Source organism: Petaurus breviceps, unplaced genomic scaffold (genome assembly GCF_028583685.1).
Source record: "Petaurus breviceps papuanus isolate PSGF00001 unplaced genomic scaffold, PetGlider_PUasm1.0 91041, whole genome shotgun sequence".
Taxonomy (NCBI): domain Eukaryota; kingdom Metazoa; phylum Chordata; class Mammalia; order Diprotodontia; family Petauridae; genus Petaurus; species Petaurus breviceps.
The window spans coordinates 14,611,394-14,629,664 of NW_027187400.1; the positions used below are offsets into that span (position 1 = coordinate 14,611,394).

An 18,271-nucleotide genomic window follows, 5' to 3' on the forward strand; every position below is an offset into this window, starting at 1 on the left:
ACTTGGATAAAAGATGGGTCCTACTGCCCTGGAGTAAGGTTGGGCCTGGCGGGCCTCAGGGGGAAGCAGTGGGTGGCAACATCCCACATTGCACTAGAGACATGTCAGGGAAAGTGCTCTGGGAGATCTGGGAAGGGCACCCGGGGGAGGCAGCGTGTGAGTGGGGCTGTGAAAGAGGGACACATATTCAGAGGGCCGAGAGGGAGAGGGAGGCATCCATCAACCGCGCTGGCCTTGCAGCTGTTTGTCCAGTAACTGTGCTTCTCCCTCAGCTCTTTGGCATCGAGAGCAGCTCGGGCACCATCCTATGGAAGCAGTATTTGCCTAATATCAATCCAGACTCCTCCTTCAAGCTGATGGTACAGAGAACCACAGCTCACTTTCCCCACCCCCCACAATGCATTCTGCTCGTGAAGGACAAGGTGAGCCCTGCATCCCTGGGCAACTTGGGGGCTGTCCCCCTGTGCCTGAGGTTTTTGTCTTGTGTGGGAAGTTGTAGATTAAGTCATGCAGGAGCAAAATCTCTGCTTCTTCTACCTGTTTACCATTTTCCTACCTATTATGGCACTGCAACTATTCAGTAGTGTATGGATGAGTGCTGTGGTTTAATGGGACCAGAGCTTTAGGGCTGGGCGGGGCCTCAGAGGCCCATGGAGGTGAAGGGACCTGGCTGCAGTTCCACAGCTAGTCAGTGGCAGAGCCAGGATCTGAACCCAGGTACTCTGGCTCCAGGGCCAACACTGTTTCCACTGCCTCTGCTCTTTCCTACCAATCATGTACCAGCTCTGTGACTCTTGGCAGATCACATTATAAAATAGTTGTAACCTCACACTTAAGTAGTGTGCACTCTGAGCCTCTGGCTGGAATAATGCTGTCTCTTCAAGAGACTTTATTTCATCAATGTTAAGAACTCCTGGTATGGAAACTCCCTCCACAGATGCAGATCAGCACCTTTTTGTAATTTAATGTTCAAGTTGCTTGGGCCACTGAGGTTAAATGAGGACATGGCCACACAGCAGTAGGTCAGAAACAAGGTCTTCCTGATCCCAGGGCTGACCCTCTGGTGACTACTCCACACGGTCACACAGTATTACTTTTTTAGGAGGAGGAATGCAGCATATTGAAAAGAATGCTGAATTCAAGGTTAGAAACCCTGGGCTCAAGTCTGGGCTCCAACACCAGCTTTGTGACCTTGGACAAATTAGTTGACCTCTCTGAACGTCTTTATTTGTAAAAATGGGGATAGTGTGCCTCATAGAGTTGGGAAGAAAGTGCTTTGTAACTCTTACAACCCAGTGGAATTATGAGCTTTTATTAAGGGAGACAGACCTGCCTCTTTCTCAGATGTGTGTGTGTGGCCATTTTCTTTCTTTTTTTTTTTTTAAAGCAATTGGGGTTAAGTAACTTGCTCAAGGTTACATGGCCAGTTATTTCTGGGTGTGGTGCTGAGTGTCTGAGCCCGGATTTGATCCCCAGGTCATCCAAACACTGGAGCAGGTGCTCTTACCGTGTTTCCCCGATAATAAGCCCTCCCCCGAAAATAAGCCCTATTGAGATTGCTGCTGTAGTGAAGGTGATCCCCTGCGCTACACGCTACATTATGGTACCCTCTGTATGCACCATCCCCCCCCCCCCGCCCCGTGAAATGCAAGCCGCGCTCCGAGCTGCATCCAATCAGAGCTGCAGCAGTGAGCGCGTCATCCTGTTCTTCCCCAGTGATTTGCTTATTGAATAAAAGTACATTTTTTTGTTCACATTTACCTGTTTATTAAAATTGCTGTCAATGTTCATTAAAATAAGCCCTCTGGTGTTTTTCTGTCCAAAAAAAATAATAAGACAGTGTCTTATTATCGGGGAACACGGTACTTGCTGAGCCACCTGGCCCCGCCCCATGTGGCCATTTTCTTAGTGAATGTGCCCTGGGACCTCCTGGGGAGCAGGAGCTGCAGTAGAAACTGCAGCTTCTGGATAAGCTGCCCTGGTGCAGGGGAGAGGGGGTGGAAGGGGGGAAGGCCCAGAAATAACTTCTGGGGAGCAGGAGCTGGCAGTGGAAGCTGGTGGGGTTCTCCTCAAATAGGCTCTTACAAATTTCGTGACCTGTTTTAGGAAACAGGAAGGAGTTCTCTATATGTCTTCAACCCCATTTTTGGGAAGTGGAGCCAGGTGGCTCCTCCCGTGCTGAAGCGGCCCATCTTGCAAGCCTTGCTTCTGCCCATCATGGATCAGGACTACGCCAAAGCACTGCTGCTGATTGATGACGAGTATAAGGTATCTTGTGGTATCTGGGGCAAGGCAAGGGCTCATCCCCAGGTCTGCCTGGCCTGGGAGTTCCAGCCTCTCTTGGTCTGCACTCCTGGCTCATCCCACATTATGTGATTGACTAGACTCTGGGCTCCTGCACCTTTTCTTAATTAAAGTTCTGTTGTGATAGTTTTTATTAACATGACCAAATATAGGCCCCAAATTGAGTGGAGCAGCTAATGTTCCCTTCTCACATCTTGTGTGTTCCTTTTTTTGTTATAAGCTTATTAACCATCAGCAAAATAGTCAGCTAAAAGGTGAAATACTGAAAACTCAGAATAATATACAATTTATTTTTTAGTAATGTTACTATTAACTTAACAAAATTACTACAAAATCACTTTCTTGCTTCTGCATCTCTTTTTATTGGTGCATTTATTAACCCTCTTATCCTCATTTTGTTGCTGTTTTTAATTATTATTATAGTTAATATTATTTAATTAGCTATAATAACTGTGGCTGTTGTTCATATTACATTACTTCACCTAAATCAATATTTCATTCTTAATGAATAAGGGCATCCCTGAAGGGAAGATGAGAATGAGCCCTAGGGAAATGGACATAGAGAATGATGATCCCCTCCCCCGCCCCCGACCTCGCCTTATTGCTCTGGCTTTCCCTTACTCTCTTCTACCCAGGTCACAGCTTTCCCCGCCAGCCGTAATGTCCTGCGTCAGTTACAAGAGATGGCGCCTTCCATCTTCTTCTATCTCGTAGATTCAGAACGGGGCCGACTGTCTGGATTCAGGTTGCGCAAGGTAGAAAAGAGCCCTCTCTGTTGAGGAGAGCCCCATGTGTGCTTGTGTTTGTGTGCAGTGTTGATGAACTGAGATGGGAGCCAGATTAACTGGTGATTTTTAAAAGTGCCATCAGCCTGGGCCAGAATTTAGTCTCTACTCCTTTCCTGCTATCCAAGGAAGTAATGGTCATTTGCATTCTGTCTAGAGGTAGAATAATGAGCCACCTTTTACTAGATAATACTCTCCACCTAGCATGAGGAGGGTGTAGGCTTTGATCTTTGATAGGTTTTAATCTATCTAACCATTTTTTTAAAATGATCATAAACTTAACTAATAAATAATCAAAATAAAGATCATAACTCCAACAAATTATATAATTGCGATTTATTTTTATAAAAACAAGATATGGGGGCAGCTAGGTGGCACAGTGAATAGAGCCCTGGCCCTGCAGTCAGGAGGACCTGAGTTCAAATACGGCCTCAGACACTTAACACAAAAACTAGCCGTGTGACCTTGGGCAACTCATTTAACCCCAGTTGCCCTGCCTTTCCCCTTCCAAAAAGACCAAAAAAAAAAAGATATGAACTTTAAAAAAAGAAAATAATAATTTATTTTTGCTGAACTTAATTAAGAGCCCTGATTTCTAATACTCACCCTGATACTAACTGTGTGGGACTGTAAAAACAGTCATATAACCTCGAGGCTTCAGTTTGCTTTTTATAAAACAGCTAATACTTAGACTACCTCCCTCACTGGTCATTGTTGGAAAGTGTTCTGAAAACCTTAAAGCACACATGATTGTGACATTTTTATCCCTCACTCTTCCCTCAGCCATGGTGTTGTGATGTTGTTCTCTTAAGGTTGCCTTCTCTGTGTTACTTAATATCTTATCTTTTGGGTTATTTTTAGGAGTTGGCTTAGACTTGGCATGGTCCATTCTGTTCTCTTTCTTTTTAAAATTTTTATAAATGTATTAACATTCTTGACAAAGAAAACAGGGAGTAAATCTCAAAACTTTAAAATCCACACATTTGATTGGAAAACTAGTATGATACAAATTGTAACAAAATAATTTGCATTACTGAAAGCGCTCTGTACAGTTTTATTCAGTGTGTGTTTTCCTTATTTTGCTGAACTCTTTATCATTCCCTAACAAGTTTCTGCATGTTTATTTTTCCTTTATTGTGTTTTAGTCATTTCCTGATGACTGATTGAATAATGAGTAATGACCATGCCTTGTCCTTCCTAGGCGCCTAGCTGCAGCAAATATTTGTGAGACCATAGGGCCAGGTGAGGGCTGTGGTTTGTCTCTGAAAGAGCAAAGCTTCCATGTACATGGGAAACAAACCTGAGGTCTTGGTCTCATTAGCACAGGACTGGAATGAACTGAGCCAATAATCAGCTACCACAGAGGAATGATTCCTGGAGTAGAACTATATAAACCAGAGGTGTATCTGCTCATTGTCACTAAGGCCCGCTGAGGATGCCACCACCCTTCCCAGAGCACTGGTACCACCTGTTAATAGTGGTAGCTTAGGAACTGGCTTGCTGGAAAAATGTGTGACTTTCATCCTGATGTGAAAAGCAGAGTATTCTTCCTTCAAAGTAATACTGAAGTCTTAACTCTTAAAGTGTTAGTAGTGCATAGGACACTCAGATGTAACAGAGGAGTGGTAAACTGAACATAGTTGAGCTCAGATATGGCACAGTAAGGGAGATGGATCCAGTGGGGAGATCAGGGGGGGAGGGAGATGCCTTCCTTAGACACTGTGTGACCCTGGCCAAGGACTTGACCTCTCTGAACATCAGGTCTCTTCACCATTATGGGGGGGGGGAGGTCACAGTAGCCCCTCTGTCACTCAGGGTCACTGTGTGGATTAGATGAACTCATATTGTGTATGAGGTACTTTATCAACTTTAGAGTGTCACATAATTAGGTAATTGTTACACTAATACTATGGAATTTTAAGATATTTTTATATGGGATTGTAAAAGATAGCATGATCTAGGACAGACCTGTACAACTTGTAAAGGTCCTCAGACTGCAGACAGGTAAGATTAGAGACAGATTGATGATGGTTGGTTGTAGGTCACGTGACAGCTGCCCAAAATCCTTTGGCAGGCCATATGTTGGACAGGCCTGACCTAGGAGAATGAGTGCTTAAGTAAGAGTCAGAAGATCTGGGTTCAAATCCCAACTCTTTCTTTTTGACCGTTGTGACCTTGAACAAGTTACTGATATTCCCTGGGTCTCACTCTCTTCATCTGTAAAGAGAGGGATTGGACTGGTGGAATGCCAACTTTCATTCCTCAGATCCTGCTTGTCCTGATTTGGTTCCACAAGCACTTACTAGATGGCAGGCCCTGGGCTGTGCTGTATGCTGGGAATACGAGGCCAAACCAAAATAGGCAGTTCCTGGCCTGGTCGCAGGAGTTCATATTCTCCTTAGCAGCCCCAGAAGCATGTCAGGCTCAGTGACCCAAACCACTCAAATATTGGATTGAGACAACATAGAGAAGAGAACAAGTCAGTTATCTGTCTCTAATTCCTTCTCAGTGGTATACCATAACCCACCAAGAGGTAACTGCTGGGCCTGGAGTCAGGAAAACCTGAGTTCAAATCCTGCTTTGACACGTACTAGCTCTGTGACCCTGGGCAAGTCATTGTAAAACAGGGATAATAATAACACCTACCTCCCAGGGTTGTAGTAAGGACCAGATGATCTAAGTATTCATGAAGCTCTTACAACAGAGCCTGGCACATTGTAGGGACTCTATAAATTCTTGTTCCCTTCCATTCTTACCATTTCCCACTGTCTCTTCCCCTCTTTTTTGACAGGGCTGTTCTCCTGGCATTTGTGGGTGAGCTCTTTTGCCTTTATAGGAAGATTCTGGAATAAAACAATATAAGTTGTCATCATTATATACTTGAACTCTGTGATGTAAAGCATACAGAGTTTGTAGAGCATGGATGTGCATGCCTTAGAGACTCCTAGTTCTGATTCTAAGATACAGCCTTTGTCTAAAGCAAGAATTCTGAACCACTTTTGTGTCCTAGCTCCCTTTGGCAGTTGGGCAAAGCCTATGGACCCCTTCCCAGAAGAATGGTTTTGAATACAAAAAAAAAAAAACTAGGATTGGGTAGGGAACCAGTTATATTAAAATACATATGTAATTTTTTTTTTCCCATTCAAGTTCCCAGACCCCAGGTCTGTGAACCCTTGGTCTAAAGAAACATAAGTTCTGTTAGTAAATGGTGGTTTTCATTTGCGTGGGGTAGCAGATAGACTGCTAGACGTCAAGTCAGACACCTGGGTTTGAATCTTGTATCAAGCTGTTACAAATTGGTTGATCTTTAATAAGTCAGCCAGTGTCCCTGAGTCTCCGTTGCCTCATCTGTAAAGTGGGGGTGACAAAACTTGTGTCAAAAGAAAACTTTAAAGCATTATATAAACGTGATATCATTATTAATGATGACTCAGTCATTTGGGGAATTCTTTGAATTGATTCCTGCTCTTTCTAGAATAAAGATCCACCATCATAAGCCATGGTGACTTCCACAGTGGCAGCACGCTGTCTCACAGGCACCACTTCTACTTGTGACCTTCTGGGAGTGAAAAACTAACTGTCCCTTTCCCTGCCTCAGGACTTGAGCACAGAGCTGAGCTGGGAGCTGACCATTCCCCCAGAGGTACAGAGGATAGTGATGGTGAAGGGCAAGCGGACCAGTGAGCACGTGCACTCGCAAGGCCGAGTGATGGGCGACCGCAGCGTGCTTTACAAGGTACTCTTGGGAGGCACATGTTGCTTGACCTGTGCCCATCTCCACAGCTGTGCTCCAGTACTTTGACTAGTGGTGAGGGGAGGAGGACAGAGGCCTTCTTGCTGTGTCCTCTGCGCAGATCAAAGACACAGGGTAATAATAGGGTGCATGTTTCTGCACTTAGGTCCTCTTCTCATTCATCCTTAGGGGATGGGGAGATGTCTCTCAGCACTCAGAGGCTGTGCTGTGAGGACATAAGGCATGACAACTAACTACTCTCTGTGCAAGGGCCTGTGCTGTCCAAGGACCAGCCTAGCTAAGTTCAGAGACACTTGGAATCAGAGAGTGGGCCACCAAGGGACTTAATGTTTTTTGTCTACACAACTCATGAAGACTCTCTATTAAGTACAGACGTATTGTGATCTGCCTTAGTGGAGGGAGGGAGTATCCATGAGATCACTGAAGACAATCAGAAACTGGAGAAGAACAAGGATGCCCAGCACCTGGGTGTTAGGGTTAAGACCAAGGGACTGCAGAAAAAGCCATTTTCTATGATCATCTTTCAAAATGGCAACTTGCTTCCATCTGCTGTCTTTAATCATTGATGTTTCTCGTGACCCAGGGACATTGCAGAGTCCTATTCAAGTACTGTCTTTGATCATCCAAAGTGATATCTTCAATGTTTTAGTGTTAGCGTTATCTTAGTGTGGTACTGATGATCTGTGGCACCTGTTTCTGAACCAGGACATCTCATCCCCATCTGCCTTTTAGCAAAGGAATGGGAAGGGTCTTCAGCTTACCTCATGAAGATTGTTGGTCCCATAATGACCTGACATGAGCCTTTTCTGTTCTTTCCTGTAGAGCTTGAACCCCAATCTGCTGGCTGTGGTGACAGAGAGCACAGACTTGCACCATGAACGCACCTTTATTGGCATCTACCTCATTGATGGTGTCACAGGACGCATTGTCCATTCCTCAGTACAGAAGAAAGCCAAAGGACCTGTCCATCTTGTGCATTCAGAGAACTGGGTAGTGGTAAGGAATGACTGGTACACTGAGCATTTCTCCATACTGTGGCTGAGCTTAGGGGTTGGAGATAGGGCTCTTGAATACTAGATGTTGTGGAAGTGGGAGGCGCAGGGTTCCTTGGCTTCAGGGATGATGAGTCACTGTCCCGCTTTCCCTCTGAAAACCCAGTGATTCACTTACCTAATTGTTCTGTGGTTACCTATAAATTTTACTCCTTCTTAGCATGTGCCTCAGAAACCTGGGGAAGAACTGTTTCCTTGCTGTTGTTGGGGGGCTTGGGTAGCAAATACATCTTTAAACTTAGATAGTGCAAAGGGTCGGGCATTGGAGGTGCTGTGTTTTTTTTTTCTGTCTTCCCTGATCTCTGCTTTTAGCAGGGCACCATATTTTTCAACCTTCTTGACCAGTTGGGTTAATCAGCAGCCTTGGGATAGGCTGGCATCCCCTCAGATCACAAACCATTTCTTCCTTCTCCTGCAAGTACCAGTATTGGAACACCAAGGCCCGCCGTAATGAGTTTACAGTGCTGGAGCTCTACGAAGGGACAGAGCAGTACAATGCCACGGCCTTTAGCTCCCTGGATCGCCCGCAGCTGCCCCAGGTCCTCCAGCAGTCGTACATTTTCCCCTCATCCATCAGTGCCATGGAAGCCACCATCACAGAACGTGGCATCACTAGTCGCCATCTACTCAGTGAGTGTCTTAGGAGAGACCCTGGTAGAACTGGATTGAATGAACAAAGGTCAGAGCAGAATTTCCATTTCCTGAAGAGTGAGGAGGTAGTGAGATGCATCTGTAGTATAAAGGAAAGATTCCTGGATTTGGGGTCCGGGGACCTGGATTGGAATTTCAGTTTTACTCATTTTTCTCGTTTCTCAATTTTCACATCTGTAAAGTAGAGATAATAACACCTGCACACTTTCCTTATAGGTTGGACTCAAGTGAGATGGTAGAGGATTTTTTTGAACTATTTAAAAAATTTTACTTTTGACATTTATTTTTAAAAATTTTTAATTTTAAATTCTCTCTTTCCCTCTAGCCCCTCCCCCATCCATGGAGAAGGCAAGCAATATACGAGTTATATATGTGAAATCATGTAAAACATATTCTGTCAAAATCATATGCCATAACTTGTTCAGCCATTCCCCAAATGATGAACGTCTCTTCAATTTCCAATTCTTTACCACCACAAAAAGCTGCTATGAATATTTGTGTTCATATACATCCTTTTCTTTTTTCTTTGATCCTTTTGGGCTACAGACCTAGTAGTGGTATTGCTGAGTCAAAGAGTATGCACAGTTTTGTAGCCCTGTGTTCCAAATTATTCTCCACATTGGTGGAGCAGGTCATAATTGGTGGACCACTTTGTAAATTATAAAGCATCATGTATATGTTAATTGCAATTATCAGGGAAGGCTTTCTTGCATCAGAGAAAGAACCTTAGGCTAACTTTGTAACTTATAGAAGCTGGTCAACTCTCCTTTTTTTTCCTTTAAAATGAAATAGTTTGCCTCTCAAATCTGGGAAAGAAATTGCATTTTGTTTATTCTGGATGTATGAGAAGAGAGAGATGTTAATCAATTCTTCACCTGAAATTCTCACCCTTTCTGAAGGCTTGTTCATGAGATGGATGCAGATGAAAGGTTTTGGGCTGTCCAGGGCCAATGCTACTTAAACTCACTTTTACCCAGTCAGGGATAGGTGGAGCCACCTGGCTGGTGGAAGTGGGGTCCTACCTTTTAGTGGTTAATGGAGAAAAGCATTTCTTGACTGTGGTCATGGATAAGGGGAGGGGAGGGGCAGAAGGTGACAGGGATCCAGATACTTTCTGGACTTTTCTGTTCAACAGGACTTTTTTTCTGCAGTTAACATTACTCCCTATTCATTAGGATTTCTTCCTTGAACTAGTTTCTCAGCAAACCACGAGAGATTCCCATTGGGAAGCTTTGTAACTAGACCTATGCCAGAACTATGAAACTACTTGCTCATTTCATTAATATATTTTCTCTGCAGTTGGGCTACCCTCAGGAGCAATTCTCTCTCTGCCAAAGGCCCTGCTGGATCCTCGACGTCCTGAGATCCCAACAGAGCAAAGCAGGTGAGACCTGGAAACCCATGGAACCCTTAGTGAGCCCTGACTTGCAAACACTGACTTTAATAGAAGTCTCTTACACATAGGTAGGCCACCTATGGTCGTTGAAATTGATCAGCTGTAAAATTGTACTTACATGCCATTTCTGGGATATCTTTTCACATTTATCCCAAATTCTGCTCATCCAGGTTGAAGGGAAGCAGAAAATACTAAAACTAGGGTGACTATAGGATTAAAAAAAAAGAGGAGGGAAAATGGATTCAATAGAGAAAAAGTGGTATGATGTGATTTTCAGGGAAAAAGATTAAGGCTGTGCACTATTTCAGAGGGAAAAAATGGGAAAGAGGCAGGTGTTGGCTTATGGGTCATAGCGGTTTCTGTAACTCCTGTTTTCATAGTTTTATAAAGTGATTTTTCAATAAAAGCCCTATGAGGTAGGTAGCGAAAGCATTTTTATTCCCATTACAGATGAGCAAACCATGGCCCAGAGAGATGAATTAACTTGTCCTGGATCTCACACACAGCTAATAAGCATCAGAGTCATGATTTAAACATGGATTTTTCCTCCTGTAAATGTGACATTCTTTCTGTTTCTTCATGCTGGCTACCCCAGGGTGACTTGTGTAATATTTTCTTCACTTCAGATGATATAAACATTATTCCTCCAGTCAGCTGCTGTTCCTTTTTATTTGTTTTTCTGCTCATGCAGAACTGAATATCATTTCCCAGGCTGCTCCTTTCCCTCAGGTCCCTGTCACTTTAAATTAATGCATCTCAATCAGTAAACATTTTTTAAAAGCTTGCTTATTATCTGAGGCATCTCAGTGCAATAGAAAGAACACTAGATTTAGCATCAGGAGACATGAGTTCAAATTCTGGCTTACCGGTTTAGCTGTGTGATCCTGGGCAAATCACACTAACACTCTCAGAATCTCAGTTTCTTTGTCTGTAAAGTGGGAATTAAAAAAAGGGCCACCTAGTTCAAAGAGTTACTTAAGAAAAGTTTGGAATAAATCTTAGATATGTGTCATAGAAATGTGAACTGTATGTGCTAGGTGCTGTGGATACAATGATGGAACATGACAGTGTAACCTAGAGGATGAGGACCAGGCCTAATAGGGGACGTAGAATGTGATGACAGCAGAAGAAAAATTCAGATAAAGTTCTCTGGGAGAATTGTGAGGAGTGAGAGTCAGCGTAGTGCCATGGAAAGACTGCTGGATATGGAGCCAGAGCTCTGGTTTGGGGCCTGACCTCTGCCACTACTACTTGTGTGACCTTGAGCAAGTCTCTTAACTTCCCTGGGTCTTTTCCTATCTATAAAATTAGGGGTTGGCCAGCTGGCCTCAGGGGTCCCTTCAGTTCTGAATCTCTGTGGGTCTCCATGGTTGGGAGTAGAGGTGGGTGAGCAGAAGGCTTCATGGAAGAGATGGCCCCAAGCTGCTTCTGAAGGGAGAGAAAGCTTTTTATTTGCAGAGAGGAAGAGGGAGCGTGTGCCATGTTTTGAGAATGGTCAAAACTAGAGGTGGAAGGAGAGACAAAAGGGTTGGCCAGTTGGTCTTTAGAAAGTGGGGGGTGACTTTGAGAGAGTAGTGTGAAATAAGGCTGAATAGGTAAGTTTCAAACAAACTGTTAAAGGCCCTAATGCCAGAAGAGGAAGGAGTTTGTATTTTACCCTATAGGCAGGGCAGCCAAAGAAAGTTTCTGAGTAAAAGATGGGACTTAGTCAGACTTGTACATAAATAGGATTATTTTGGTGACTGTGAGGTTAGATTGGAAAGAGAAGAGACCTTGAGATAGGGAGACCAGTGAGAAAGCTATTCTAGTATTTCAGAAGAGTGGAAATGAGTGTCCCCACTGGGGTAGTAGCTGTGGAAAAGGAAGATGCAAGAGCTTTTAGAAAAGGGGGTGGTATTGACAGGAATTTGGTCACTGAGTGAATGAGGAAGATCAGGGTTAGTGAAAAACAAGAGCCTTAAGTTCTGAACCTGGGTGATGCACTCATTGGTAGAATCTTGGTGCCATCGACAGAAGTTGTGTGTGTAGGGGGGGGAAAGTAGATTTTGGGAGGGAAAATGATGAGTGAGCTTGGAGGGTAGGTGGGCCAGCCAGGGAGAACTATCTGGAAGGTATTCAGACCTGTGGAACTAGCACTTCAGGGGAGAAATCAAGGCTGGAGGTTACTCTTGAATGCTTACTGCAAACTAGACCAAGACTGGAGGATTTGGCTGTCCCATGGCCTTGGAGAATTATTTGGATTGGGTAGAGGTTTTCAGTGTTATCCTGACTTTACTTTGATGCTTTGCAGAGAGGAGAATTTGATCCCATATTCTCCAGATGTACAGATCCACGCTGAGAGGTTCATCAATTATAATCAGACAATCTCCAGAATGAGAGGCATCTATACTGCCCCTTCTGGCCTGGAGTCCACCTGTCTGGTGAGTACAGCCTTTTTTTTTTTTAGGGCTGTTTTGGGTTCAGTTTGTTCATTGTTTTGATTCTGACCCATGGTCCCTGTTAAGACTGTAAACATGGAGTGACTTTTTTGTTATTAATGAGCTTGGGTTCCTTTGTTTCCCCAGGTTGTGGCATATGGGCTAGATATTTACCAAACCCGCGTCTACCCATCCAAACAGTTTGATGTCTTGAAAGACGACTATGACTATGTATTGATCAGCAGTGTCCTTTTTGGCTTGGTCTTTGCCACCATGATCACAAAGAGACTGGCCCAGGTGAAGCTTTTGAATCGTGCTTGGCGGTAAAGAAAGACACATTGTGTCCTTAGATGGAACATTGAGGAGGTGTGTCATGAGCCAGACCAGAAGCCACCGATGTGATTTGACAGACTGGCAAGGAAGTGTTTTGGGAAATGCCTAGGAAGTTCAGCTCAGCCAAAGTTTGTCCAAGGATTTGGTGGATTTCTGTGATGAACTCCAAGAGACATGACTTGGCATCTCACAGTGGACTTGAGACTTACTACCTGTATTTAAAGTCTGGAAAAACCTTTGTGGATTTCCCTCATCCCCACCTCTGACAAGCCCTAAACAGCGGTGTTCCTCTCCTTCCCCCCGTTGTTTCCAAACCTGTTGGGTTGTTTTTCCTTCTGCTAGATTTTACTCATAGGATTGGGGTGGATGGGTGGTGAGTGGGGTTGGGGGAGGAATGCTCTAAGGATTAATTTCTAGTTTCTGAGAGTCAGCCTGGCCAGCATAATGGATGGAATATTGGACTTGTCTGTTCACACCCACCCTCTGACACTTGCTAGCTTTGTGACCATGGGCAAGTCACTTAACATTTCTGAGCCTCAGTTTCCTATCTGTAAAATGGGGATGCTCATAATACCTCTAGTACCTACCTCACGGTTGTTGTGAGGCTCAAATGAGATAATATATGGAAAGTGCTTTGTAAACTTTGGAGTACTATGTAAAATTCATTTTTTAATTGTCACCAACTTGACATTCCCCCCCCCCCAGCTCTCCTGACTTTCCCCACTTTCAAAGTTGAACCCACATATTTTAACTTCAATTATAATATAAAACATTAGCACTGTAAGTGCATAGGGATGGTAGCTTGTGAATGTCGTCTTTATGGGACCATCCTAGCCTCTTGTCTTCTCTCCTAGTAGTTCAAATTGGGGAAACATCCACAGTATAAATTATTACTTAACAAACTTTCCAATTTATTTTTCTCTTTTATTTATTGTGGTTTAACCATACAGTCTTTCTTTTGAAATACCAGGCACAAGTAGATACCAGACATGTAACAGCTCTTCCAAACTGAATCCTGAGGGACACTTCTTGAAGTCCTGAATTGTCTGGTACCTGTGATTTTATTTTTTTTTTAATATTTTATTTTTTTTAATTACACATAAAAACAAATCTTTAACATTCATTTTTAAAAATTTTGAGTTATAAATTCCCTGCCTACCTACTTCCCTCATTCAGAAGGGAAGCAATTTGATACTAGTTATACATGTGCAGTTAGGCAAAACATATTTCTGTATTAGTCTTATTGTGAAACACAAATCAAGAAACTCCCCCACACACACACAAAAAAAATAGTTTTAAAAAAGTATGCTTTGATCTTCATTCAGACTCCATCAGTTCTTTCTCTGGAGGTGGATAGCAATTTTCATCATAAGTCCTTCAGAACTGTCTTATATTGGGGCAGCAAGGTGATACAGTGAATAGAGAGCACTGGCCCTGAAGTCAGGAGGACCTGAGTTCATTTCCGCCAGATTTTGAGTTACAAATTTTCTCCCCGTTTTTCCCCCACCCATCCCCCCAAAACAGCAGTCCCACAGGATATCCCTACCTCCAATCTGCTCTCTCCCATATTTTCTCCCATACCCGTTTCAACTTTTCCAGTGGATCTCTATGCCTCAGTGCCTGTATCTTTTTTTTTCTTAATAACATGTAAGATGGTATTAATAATAGTATATATATATATATATATACATATATATATATACACACACACACACACATATATATACATATATTTGAATATTTGATTTTAAAACTTTCAATTCCAGATTCATTCCCTTCCCCCCCTGCCACCCACCCCCACTGGGGAGACAAGCAGTTCAGTATAGGTTGTACATGTGCGGCTAATGCAAAACAATAACATAGTAGATGTGTTGTAAAAGACTATATTTCCCTCCCTCCTATCCCACCTCCCACTTGTTCTATTCTCTACTTTGATCCTGTCCCTTTTCAAAAGTGGGTGCTTCCAACTTCCCTCTCCCCCAGCCTGCCCTCCCTTCCATCATCCCCCCTCACATCCCCTTCCCCCCCTATTCTCCTGTAGGGTGAGATCCCCTATTTAGTGTGTATTTCCCTCCCTCCTCAAGCCAGATTCAATCGGAATAAGATTGACCCATTCTCTTTTGCCTTCCTATTCTTCCCCTCCATTGTAACCATTTTCCCTTGCCTCTTCTGTATGAGATAGTTGCCCCACTCTGTCTCTCCCCATCTCCTCTCATTATATTCCTCTCTCACCTCTTAATTTCACCTTTTAAGTATCATCCCTTCCTGTTAAATTGGTCCCGTGCCCTCTATCTATGTATACCTGTAAACATATATACACACATTCACATATGTATTCATATGCCCGCATACCCTCATATAAAGACATATATCTATATTTCTAATCCCTTCAACTACTGAGAAAAGTTTCATAAGATACAATTATTGTTTTTCCATGTAGGAATGTTAATAGTTCAACTTTGGCCAGGTGGCTCAGCAAGCAAGAGCACCGGCCCCAGTGCTGGGAAAACCCGGATCAAATCCGGGCCCAGACACTCAGCACCACACCCAGAAACAACAACTGGCCGTGTAACCCCGAGCAAGCCACTCAACCCCAATTGCTTTAAAAAAAAATAGTTCAACTTTGATAAGTTCCTTATGATTTCTTTTCCCTGTTTACCTTCTCATGCTTCTCTTGCTTCTTGTATCTGAATGTCAAATTTTCTATTCAACTCTGGTTTTATCAGCAAGAATGCTTGAAAATCCTGTATTTCACTGAATGACTATATTTTCCCCTGAAACATGATACTCAGTTTTGCTGGGTAGGTGACTCTTGGTTTTAATCCCAGCTCCCTTGACCTCCGGAATATCACATTCCAGGCCCTTCAATCCCTCAGTGTAGAAGCTGCCAGATCCTGGGTTATCCTGATTGTGTTTCAACAATATTCAAATTGTTTCTTCCTGGCTGCTTGTAATATTCTCTCCTTAATCTGGGAATTCTGGAACCTGGCTATAATATTCCTAGGAGTTTTCTTTTTGGGATCTTTTTCAGGAGGTGATCGGTGGATTCTTTCAACCTCTATTTTGCCCTCTCGTTCTAAAACATCAGGGCAGTTTTCTTTGAGAACTTCCTGGAGGATGCTTTCCAGGCTCTTACTTTGGTCATGGCTCTCAGGCAGTCCAATAATTTTTAAATTATCTCTCCTGGATCTATTTTCCAGGTCAGTGGTTTTTCCCATGAGATATTTCACATTGCCTTCTATTCTTTCATTTGTTTGGATCTGTTCAACAGCATCTTGATTTCTCATAAAGTCATTAGCTTCCATTTGCTCCAATCTAATTCTGAAGCAATGATTCTCCTCAGTGAGCTTTTGAGATTCTTTTTCCATCTGGCAAATTCGACTTTTTAAGGCATTCTTCTCCTCATTGCCTTTTTGAGCCTCCTTTGCCATTTGAGTCAGTCTGTTTTTTAAGGTATTATTTTCTTCAGTCAGGCTGTTGACTCTCATTTCATAATTTTCTTGCATTGTTCTCATTTCTCTTCCCAGTTTTTCCTCCACTTCTCTTATCTGCTTCTTAAGGTCCTCTATGGCCTGTAACCAGCTTGTATTTTCCTTTGAAGCTTTTGGTGCAGGAGTTCTGACTTCACTGATTTCCTCCTGTTCCATGCCTTGCTCTCTCTTATCCCCAAAATAGGAGTGTAATGTTGGAATCTTCTGTCTGCTTTGTTTCCTTTGCCTGCTCATTTTGCCACTCAATGATTTGACTTTTGGGCTTTTTGCCACAGTAGGACTCTGCCACCAGACAGGGGAGTTTTCGTCCCAAATGCTGGGGTTTTCTCAGCTGCCGGAGGTATTAGATGGGTGCCCTCTCTGAGGTCTCCACACGCTCTGGCAAGATGGACACACACCCCAGGACCTCCACCCTAGACTGCAATCCAGATCCAAGCAGGTTAAAGCAAGAGCGATTACCCCTCAGACTGGTGCTTGGTCCCCCTACACTCTGCAGGCCAGGAGCTGAAGCCGCCATGTGGTGCTGGCAGGCTGTGCCGGTCTCAGCGGTTTCTCGCCCCGGGGGTAAAAGCCTCGCACTCCCACTTACTGGGTCCCAAAGTCCAGACTGCACTGGCCTCTCACCTTGTCCTTCGCATCTATGTATTGATAAATCTGGAAACGGCCACAGCTGCTGCTGATCTGGAGTCCCTCTGGCTGGCGGCTGGTCAGGCCCGCCCTGGGGCTAAAGCTTCGGCGTGGTGCTGGGCTCGGCTCCCAGAGTGTCCTGCCGGCCTGCCGGGCTGTTCTCAGCAGGAGGTTAGCTTCTCTGTGTCATTTTGTGGGTTCTACAGCTCCAAAGTTTGTTTAGAGTCCCCTTTTTACATGGATTGGGGAGGGTGGAAGCCGGAGCCGCGGGAGGGTCGTGCTTTTACTCCGCCATCTTCTGTGATTTTAGAGAAGAAAGGATTCTTGCCCCTTGAAAGCTACCCCAGATTTCTTCATCTCACCCAGAGCAGGCTTTAGTCAGCTGGATCACAGTGACTTGGATTTGACATTCCTGGACTTGGGTTTTGATTTTGGCTTAGATGCTTATTAGCTCTGTAACCTTTAGCGAGTTATTTTCCCCTCCCTGGGCTGCAGTATCGTTAGCTACCAAATTGGGGGGAGCTTGGAGGAGAGGCCTGGGGGTGGCGCTAGATGATTGTAAAGGTCCTTCCAGTCCTAAATCCTGTTATCCTAGGTGAGGAATGATGCATGTGCAGAGATGCCATTATCTATTTTCAGTCCTGGATATAAGGTTAATTAGCACTTGGCATAGTAGATAATTGATTGAGTTTGTCATTCCCCTTTTCCAGAGATTTTAACATTGTTTACTGTTCCTGTCTGCCTGGCTTCTGAAAAAAGGCACTATCACATTATGGAAACAGACTGATTTCCTTGACTCCTGTGTCCTCAGGCAGTTGAAATTGCTATCTGAAAGGGTCCCAGCAATTGTGCCCTAATACTACTGTGAGTTTGGGCCTTTAGGCCAAATTTGCTAATACAGTCCCTTTGGTGAAAGTGATGGTACCCTGGACAGGTCTCTGAATAAAAGTTGATTGCTTGCCTAGCCCTGGTATGTGTCTTTCTTTGGTTGGTGAGGTGCCTTTAATAAAATGAGTACATCTTTCTCATCAACTCAGGAATGCATGTAACAGAAGAAAAGAGGATTCCTCTGAAGAAGTGAAGACCATTATTAACTGAACTGTAATGTCTGTAAGAAAAGATGTCAGTTTAAAAGTTTTGAAGCACTGGGTCAGGTTCTGTGCATAGGATGTTTATCTCATGTGCTCAGGGAAGCACTTCTAACCAGATCATTATGGTTTCTTAATAAAAACTATTTTTGAAAATTAATTTTCAATGAATGGATTAACACTTAGAAGGAAAACAAGATAGATATCGATCCTCCTTGATCTAAGGTACATTATGTTCAAAGAGAGCTGGGTGAGAAATGTACAGAATTCATTCCTGTGTGGCTTGTGTTTTTTTAGGGGTGTAGTAATAGAGGAAACCAGGCCTAGGTGACATCTCCAGGAATTTAGACACTAGGTTCTTTTTTTAGTGAAT

General features: G+C 43.5%; 1 protein-coding gene across 1 annotated transcript in view; it reads left to right on the top strand.

Moving 5' to 3' along the window:
* The window catches only part of EMC1 (ER membrane protein complex subunit 1), a 40,205-nt gene extending 22,428 nt beyond the window's left edge, over positions 1 to 17,777 (top strand). Inside the window, exons 15-23 of the mRNA XM_069079154.1 lie at positions 273 to 422; positions 2,107 to 2,268; positions 2,940 to 3,059; positions 6,688 to 6,825; positions 7,666 to 7,839; positions 8,315 to 8,525; positions 9,846 to 9,930; positions 12,233 to 12,362; positions 12,507 to 17,777. Of these exons, the coding sequence (XP_068935255.1) occupies positions 273 to 422; positions 2,107 to 2,268; positions 2,940 to 3,059; positions 6,688 to 6,825; positions 7,666 to 7,839; positions 8,315 to 8,525; positions 9,846 to 9,930; positions 12,233 to 12,362; positions 12,507 to 12,686 (1,350 nt within the window). The 3' untranslated portion in view covers positions 12,687 to 17,777. The remainder of the gene's footprint in view (positions 1 to 272; positions 423 to 2,106; positions 2,269 to 2,939; positions 3,060 to 6,687; positions 6,826 to 7,665; positions 7,840 to 8,314; positions 8,526 to 9,845; positions 9,931 to 12,232; positions 12,363 to 12,506) is intronic.
* Positions 17,778 to 18,271: the final 494 nt, after the last annotated feature.